Raw genomic sequence first — 8,613 nt, 5'->3', positions numbered from 1 at the left:
TAATGAAAACTTTTCGATTTTGTGAATAAATTTTTTAAATTCACTAATATTTTATAATTCATGGATATTTTAAATGTAATAACCTTTTTTTTTGCAAATTGACGAAGATTGTTTGCATTCGTGAACATTGTTTTGAATTCATAAACACTTTACTTTAAATTCACGATTGATTTTCAAATGCATGAACAATGTCAAACTCATGAACATATGCGAACGGTTTTAATATTAAAATAAAATTGGGAGAAATAAATAAAAAAAGTGAAAACCAAAAAAAGGAAAAAGAACGTAGGTCTCGCGTGCGGCGCTAGTTTTATTTTCGGCGTCACGCGCTGGAACAGATCCATACCATCACCCCACGCCGAGCCGAATCCGTTGAGCCGGATCTGGAGGCCCAACGAATTTACCAAGGCCTAGAAAGCCCATGGGTGAAACAAGCACCCTTGTACACCGGCGCTTAGTTTCTCAAAAAGAAAAAGAAAAAGTACACCGGCGCTTCCTCCCGTCCCGTCTCCAGCCGGCAGCCACGAGGCAACGAAAGGGGGCAGCGATGGCGACGGCGGAGAACAAGAGGCCACGGAGCAGCGGCGGCGGCGTGGAGAGGCCGCTCAGTAGGAAAGAGGTACTCATATTTCCCCCCTCCCCCACCGCTTCCTCTTGTATCCCCCAGCCCCCATTTCCCCCGCCCGTGGCCAATTTCATTGCAACAATTTGTTTTAGTTTAGTCACGGCACCCAAAATTGGCGAATAGTCGAATAGATTGGAACTGGCAGTGGCAGAGGCCGTAGCGATCCATGTGTTATTCCGCGGAAACATGTTGAAAATTGGTTGCAGCACCTAGATCTTTTACTTTCCAGGATTCGGTGCCTTTTCCTCTTAGCAACACAGGGAACACCTGGTGACTCTGGTCCCCTGAATCCAGCTGTTTTTAAGATGATAGCCACCATGCCATGAATCAGCATTTGAAGAGAACTGATGGGGGTTGCATGTATACTGGGAGCTCATGCAGATATCATGCTTTTGGATAGATACTGGGGAGGAAGAAGGCCATCAAAGAACTTATAAGGAAAGCTGTAGCTGTGAAGGATCATCTTGCGCGATTCCCGGATTTTCATAAATACGAGAGAAGCGGCAATGTTCCATTCGGAATTTCGGATTCACGGCACCTACTGTCTTTCCTGTATTCAGCTCTAGAAATTCAATGTGAGAAAATTGAATGCATTGTTAGGTCTTAGCAATTCTAATTGAGACAACACTTCTTGCTTTGAGCCTAGCATTGTCTTTTTTTGGAGGGGAACTGCACTGTGGCAGGCTGATCTCATATTTCTTATATTTAGGTTTTTCAATCTACTTGGAATCTGGGCATGGCAATCAGCTTCCGGTACCAACGAGGAAGTACATCCAAAATCTTCTCAAGGTTGCATACATTTAGGATGTTTGCATATGTACCTTTTTACAAGTTCCCCATGATTATTGAATGTAACACTGGTAAACAATAATTTAGGCTAACATGGAGGGAACTTATGGATCAGAATGGCCTTCAGAAGAGAAAATTAAGCACCGGGAAATGGTTGCCCCAGAAGCACGATACATCCTGACCTGCCAATATACAGACAATGATATTGCCAAATGTTTCATGAAGCAAGATTCAGGGGTGGAGTGTGCACATGTGACATGCCGTGGAGGCCGCTTGCTTGGTTTTGTACACTACAGATTTATTGTTGAAGAAGATGTGCCTGTTCTTTATGTGTATGAGCTACAATTGGAGTCTTCTGCCCAAGGGAAGGGGCTGAGGAAGTTCCTAATGCAGTTGATTGAACTTATAGCTTGCAAGGTGATCTGATTTTTTGAAGTTCCTGATAGTTTATTGTTCTGTTCTTCAGAATATTATGTCAAGACATAGAGTGTCATGGTGTGGCCTGTGTCTTCTGATTTATGCATTTTTTTCTTGCTTAATTACTATTCTGGTTACACTCAGCTGGAATGATGATCAAAATTTGACCCAGAACGCATGTATGCTTGCAGAGCCAAATGTGGGCCGTGATGCTGACAGTTCAAAAATCTAATACAGATGCTATGGTTTCTACAACAATTTGGGGTAAAGTGGTAAATTTGCATTTCATGTGAACAACTTATCTGGGGTGCACTGAATTGATGTACCTTCTGGTTGTTGGTTACTTATGGTGTCTGCTTCACTTTGATTGCAATGTTTTAGTTCACTTATTCTGTCTTGCAGATATGTAATATCCAATACCTCGCCATCACGAGTGGATCCACTGGTATTACTTTACCAAGAAAAATAGTCTCCACAAGAACAAGATATTCGTATGTTGACTCCTTCATTTCTCATAGATTGGAATTCATAGAAGCTATGAGATCTTGTGCAAGACATTTGAATCTGAAGCCAAGTGCAAATTGGAGGTGTGTAGCATGTTCCATATTGTGTAGATCCACTGTTAACCTATTAAGGTTACTGATTCCGATCATCTACGTGTGACTGATGTTATGAATTGGTTGTGTTGCTCCTCTTTTGCCTTGCACTAAAGCTTTAATTACTTAGTACTGTCCACTATAACCCTATGATGTATTGTGAAAAAAGGTCTATGATGTATGAACGTGTAGAGTAGGATTCTGCGTGATATGCTACTGATTAAATTCGTGATATATTCAGTAGATGCTCTTCTACTACATATGTACCCTTTTATCCCAGCTAATAAATGTGCATCACGGTGAAATGCGCAGGAAGGCAACTAATGCATGGGGGAACGCAATACGACTGTGGTTCGACCTCTATCTATGGTTGCATAACAAGCTCTGGCGGGATGCAGCAGCCCATGTTTGTGTGATTTATTTGGAGTAGTACAGGATGTTTGGTTTTATATCTTTCAGAGCCAAGGTTTGCCGTACCAAACTTGTGAATATTTGTTCAATTGGCAACTTTGACCATATTTGCCTACCATTAATTAGGTTTGATGGCAAAATTTTGGTTAGTGTCTTTGGCTCCCTGTTTAACTTCTAGAGCCAAATTTGGTTAGTGTGTTAAATGAATTTGTGTGAAACTATTGTTGCTGATACACTTTAGGAAACAAGCACGAATGGTCCACCACATCTGATATATATATATGGGGTAGACTTGGTTAAAGTTAAAGAAGTGTACATCGGACCAGTACACAAGTTGTCTCACATAGCTGAAGAGATTCACATATAACAAGTTCTCAATGGTGCATTGCGCAGTTTACGGTGCATCCTAGGGCTTTCTCCTTGGGGCTCTCTTTCCCTTGGTGATCGTCGAGCCGGGGCTCCAGGTGATCTCCCCTTCCTCTAGCTCCCCCTCCTTGTTCTCCTTCTCCCTGGATGCAGCAACAGCAGCAGCGGCAAGGGCCTGTGACCGCTTGAACCTGAGAATGAGCCTCTTGCGTGGCGGCAGGAGCTCCTCCCTGATATTCTCCATGTCGTCGTACACTTTGGCCTTGGCCTTGCTGACACTGTGCTCGCTACGGTGCACCCCGCACCTGGCACACATGTACTTTCTCCACTTGAAGGGGTACTTGGCCTGCTTGAACTCGGTGCAGACACGCTCTCCCTTCTCTCTTGCAGAGATCTTACTCTTGTTGGCGCTGCGCTCACCCTCATCTTCTGCAGAGAGCTTGCACTTGTCAGCGCTGTGCTCGCCCTTATCTCCTGCAAACAGCTTGCTCTTGTCGGTGTCGTGCTCGCCCCCATCTCCTGCGGAGAGCTTGCTCTTGCCAGCTATGTGCTCGCCCTCATCTCCTGTGGAGAGCTTGCTCTTACCTGCGATGTGGTCCCCCTCATCTCCTGCGGAGACCTTGCTCTTGGAGGCCCTGTGCTCATCACGGAGCACCCCGCACCTTGCGCACATGTACCTTCTCCACTTGAAGGGGTACATGGCCTGCTTGAACTCTGTGCAGATGCGGCGGCCCTCACCTCCTGCGGAGAGCTTGCTCCGTCGGATCACGACGAGGAGCGGCTTGCCACTTCTTGTCGACATCCTCTCACTCTGTACTCTCTAGATCTAGTCCACACTCTTACTAAATCTCTTTCGAGTCTTACAGATCTGATGTTGATGATGATTGTGATCGATCTCCTGACCAAGGTACACGGATTTATAGGGGGCAATTTTTAGGATGCAAATTAATATCGTAGTACAGATTGGCATCGCCAAAGCAAGCAGAAAAGTAATTTCGGCGTGCATGGGGCAGCACGGTGCCATGAGAACCGTAACGCCTGCGTGTGTGCGAGTGTCTTGTGCAAGCGCTTGGCGTCTACTGCTAGTGCCAAAGCAGCACGCCCAGCCCATTGTTTCTTGTGGTGCTGGTGGTTGTTTCATATATGCATCCAACAACCAAAGGCACAGCTGATTGCTTTTGCGATGCTGGCGGCTGTGGTGCATTTCGTCTCTCTAGCTAGAACCTCTCTTGCTGACGCTATGGTGAGTCGGAGAAGTGCCTTTATGTCTTAAAGCTAGATAGAAAAGGGAATGAGTCTATTTACCTCTGCTTCAGGTTTTACAACACAGAGCTCACTAGAATTCAGAGGCTGCAAACAAGAGACCTGAACCAGATTCAGAAGGGAGGAGCAGAATGTAAATTTGACGGCCAGTGACTAGCATAGTTATATATATTCGTAAAAAGGTATAGGAAAAAGAAACAAGCATATGGCCATGCTTATCTAATACTCCACACTATAGCTGGCAAACATTTAGAGTATGCCTAAAATACCCATACCATGGAAACATGTACGGTGTGATAAAAAGTCGTAAGATTATACTGTTGAGGACCATCACAGCGATCTTTTTCCTAGTAATAATTAATGGCTGTGGTTATCTGATATGTTGTAACGCTAACCTGTATATATAGCAGGCTGGCATGTCGCTCAGTACGAACAATGTGCGTAGTAAATCATTAAGGCTGCACAGAGGGTCAAGATTTGACTCTACTCATAGCAGTTTCGAAACTAATGCATAACATATATTTTTCTTGTATTTTCATACCTATATATATGATCTTGTAGTCTCTCTTCACTAAACTGAAACCTGCAAGTCTTTTGCGTTTCCCGTTATTTAAGTAGATTACCTCTACATGTGTACCAACTTTTACTAGCCATTGCATTTGTCTTGTCTGAAGATGGCCGTGATGCATGATTTTTTGATTCTGATTTCTGAGACAATGAATGGATTAAAATGGCTTCCAAGTTGCATCATGCATTTGTCAGTTTGCTTCAATGTGTTGTAGGCGCCATTTACTTTCTGAACAGAAGTACTACAACAGTCATTACTACCAAGTAGGAAAGTAAAAGACAAAAAGGGAAGGTGAAGACATTGAACAAGACAAGAAAACCACAGAAATAAAAGAAACAATGGCTACTTAGAAATGGGCTATCAAGGAAATCTTAGTTGGGTTGTGTTTTCTTTGGCCCCCTGTTCAACTTCTGGAGCCAAATTTCGAGCAGTGTGTCATCCGGGGATTGGTGACTTCAATTTTTTGGGGGTTTTGGTGACTTGAAAACTTATGTTCAGTTTCCTTTGCTATTTGGGCTAAAACGAATTTGTCTGAAACTGTTGTTGCTGACCCAAAGTGGTCGGACCCTTCCCCAGACCCTGCGCAAGCGGAAGCTACATGCACTGGGGCTGCCCCCCCTTTTTGTTGTTGCTGATACACTTAAGGAAACAAGCACGATGGTCCACCCCATCTGATGTATATGGGGTACACTTGGTCAAAGTTAAAGAAGTGTACCCCCTGGGACCGTTCGAACTTGAGAATGAGTCTCTTACGCGGCAGCAGGTGCTCCCCCCTGATATTCTCCGTGCCATTGTCAGCTTTGGTCTTGGCCTACACTGTGCTCGCGGCGGAGCACTCCACACCTGATGACACACATGTACTTTCTCCACTTTAAGGGGATACTTGGCCTGCATGAACTCGGCGCAGATGTGCTCGCCCTCATTTCCCGTGGAGGGCTTGCTCTTGTCGGTGTTTTTTACCCAAGCCCCCCCTCTGATAGCTATAGGTCTTACATAGCATTTAGTCAAATCATAGTTTCGCAACATAGTGATAGGCTTGGTTAGTTTCAGATATACTGGAAAAAGTTATATTACATAGCAACTTGGATGCTATTCCATACAAAAGAGTCCTCTAGGAGCAAAAGATGGCAGTATCCTCCGACACAGCCTTGACAAGTTTTCTTAGTTTGGCCTGGCATCAATGGCTATAACAGTGCACTGGTAACTGGCTGAACCGTAAGCAACATGAAACGAACTATTTAGATAAATAACAGTGGATAGTAGCTCATCCATCGGCTGTAGAAGAAGAGCTTTTTTTGTTGGTCACATGTAGCACATGCCTTCCACATAACAACTAAATTTGGTAGACTCCTGGATGAACAACCAGCTTCTTGGAGACTGAACTCTGGTACAGTGCTGGATGTCCAGCGCAGATATTTAATCCAGGAAATCGTCCTATGGAAAATACAACTATATAAGAACCTTGAGCTGATGACAAGGGCTACTTACTTTGCTAATCACATATGGAGTTAATGGTACTGGAACCATACCCCTAAATATGTCAGATTGAGTTTCTTACCTAGACTGGTCACTCTATCAAGGTACTACATACAGCATCATAGTTCAGTCCAAGTTTTTGTTTAGTTTGGGCAAATTTGATGACATGCATGGGTGAACACTGTAAGCCTGAAACTGCAATGGCATTAGCACGATTATAACAACACTCTGGTGGTTGTCTGAACTGTGAACAACCAGCTGCTAGGATCATAGCTATATTTCTTATCGATCTCCTGGTCATGATACACGCACTTATAGGGGGCAATCAAAATCTCTGTTATTTTTAGGATGCAAATAAATAAGAGAACACAGTACAGATTGGCATGGCTAATGCAAGCAGAAAGTAATTTGAGAGCGCATGGGGCGCATGGCTCCATGAGAACCGTAAACGCCTGTGTGCCCGAGTGTCATGTGCAAATGCTTGGCGTCCACCCCCTCTGCCAAAGCAACATGCTCGCTGTTTCTTGCGGTGACTAGTCAATGTGTACGTGCAATGCACGTTAATTTGGAAGTATATTAAGTGCTTGCGGATATTAAGTAGGATATTATTTGCGTGTTATTATGTGATTAACTTTATATTTGTGATTAACTTTATATTTGGCATAAAATTAACTGCACGCTAAACATGTTGTGCGCTCGACATTGAAGCAGTCTTGGTCGTAAACCCTTTGATACGGGTTGCCTCGGACTCCCCTCCCTCCCTCCCCCGCCGCCACCCGCGAGGCGCCGGGGAGGGCTCCAGATCCCCGCCGCCACACCCCCTCCTCCTCCCTCGCCGCCGCCAAGGGGCGCGGCCGGGCGAAGCCCGGGCGTCGCCAGCGGCGGCGGGGCTCCTTCGGCCCCCGCTCGTGGGGTATGGCGCGGGCCAGATCGTGCGGCTGGGCGCGGTGCTCGGTGTCGGGCGCGGCGGCGCCCCGGAGCAGGCCGGCGATGGCGGCGTTCGACGGGTGGCGGGCGGCATGGTGGTGGTGCGGGCCGGTGGTGGAGTCGGCGGCGGTGCTTCCGGCAGCGCTTCGGCGTCGCCTCCGGCGCCACGGGTCGCGGTTGACCGGGTCACGAGCGACCCTCTCGCCGTGGTGCTCTGGTGAGGGGGCGGCGTGGCAACGAAGGTGGTGGGTTGCTCCCACCTAGTCGGGCCCTCGCGGCTAGGTGGCGGTGCTCGGCTCGGGTGGATCCCCTGGTGGCGTCTTCAGGCGGTGGCGGTGACGGATCCGCAACCCTCCCTCTTCGGCTTCTGGCGACGGCTGATGCCCCCTGATGCTCCGGGCCTTCGAAGCGGGGGCGGAACACGGTTCCGAGGGGAAGTTGGAGCCGACAGGGTGTCGGTCGTGGCCATGTGCCACTTCTTCGCCTTCCCCTTCCCCCGATCGAGGTGGTCGCGGCCCTTCTCGAGGCAGCTTGGCCGGCGGCGGTTCTGGAGGTGGTCGGGGTTGTGGATCTTGACAAAGGCGTGGCCTTTGGGGGCTTCAGGGCGGTCTCATGGCGGGGCGGCGGCCCTGGCGGTGGGAGTTGCGTTGGTTGTGGGCGGATCGCGCGACTCGGATGCGGGCAGGCAACCATGGCCGCTCGGGCGGCATGGTTGTGGGCGTTGGCGGACCGGGGTGGCGACGGGGGAGCTGAAGCACCGGGGTTCATCACCTACCCAGTCTCGTTCTGGTCGACGATGACGGCGTCCGTGGACGTCGTGTTCCTCCTTGCAGGCTTCGTCGTGGTGCTTCTTCTCTCTCCATCTTACTCCGGGTGAAAACTTGATCTTCGGATCAGACGGTGGCGACGGTCTTGGTCGTGCCCTTCCTGGAGGCACCGTCTTGGAGTCCTCGGTCCGGCGTGTCCGTCGCGCATCCTCCCGGATGATCGCTCCTTGGTGGTGGTCTCGGTCGACTCTTAGCTGATCCTTTTTTTGCTTATCTTTTAGATGCTTTATGTCGTTGAGGTTGTGTGTCGGTGCCCGGCATTCATGTATCTTGCGTTGGGTCTGTGTGGCGTGTGTTTGTATCGGATGCTTGTTGTTGTGGTTGTGGTTGTGCTTTATAATATAAAGC

The 8,613-nt window shown here is 47.6% G+C and overlaps 1 protein-coding gene and 1 pseudogene across 1 annotated transcript; one reads left to right on the top strand and one right to left on the bottom strand.

The window, feature by feature from the left end:
• The first annotated feature begins 547 nt into the window (after positions 1-547).
• LOC119315993 lies at positions 548-3,089 on the top strand (annotated as a pseudogene).
• A 26-nt stretch (positions 3,090-3,115) lies between these two features.
• Positions 3,116-4,080, bottom strand: LOC119318026. Its single transcript, XM_037592530.1, has one exon. The coding sequence runs from the start codon at positions 4,004-4,006 to the stop codon at positions 3,245-3,247; it is 762 nt and encodes a 253-aa protein (XP_037448427.1). The 5' UTR covers positions 4,007-4,080; the 3' UTR covers positions 3,116-3,244.
• Positions 4,081-8,613: the final 4,533 nt, after the last annotated feature.

Source organism: Triticum dicoccoides, chromosome 6A, assembly GCF_002162155.2.
Source record: "Triticum dicoccoides isolate Atlit2015 ecotype Zavitan chromosome 6A, WEW_v2.0, whole genome shotgun sequence".
Lineage (NCBI taxonomy): Eukaryota > Viridiplantae > Streptophyta > Magnoliopsida > Poales > Poaceae > Triticum > Triticum dicoccoides.
This window is presented reverse-complemented; position numbering and strand designations above follow the sequence as displayed.

Coding starts and splice junctions, on each gene's coding strand:
- LOC119318026 (XM_037592530.1), bottom strand. CDS start 4,006: ATGTCGACAAGAAGTGGCAAGCCGCTCCTCGTCGTGATCCGACGGAGC.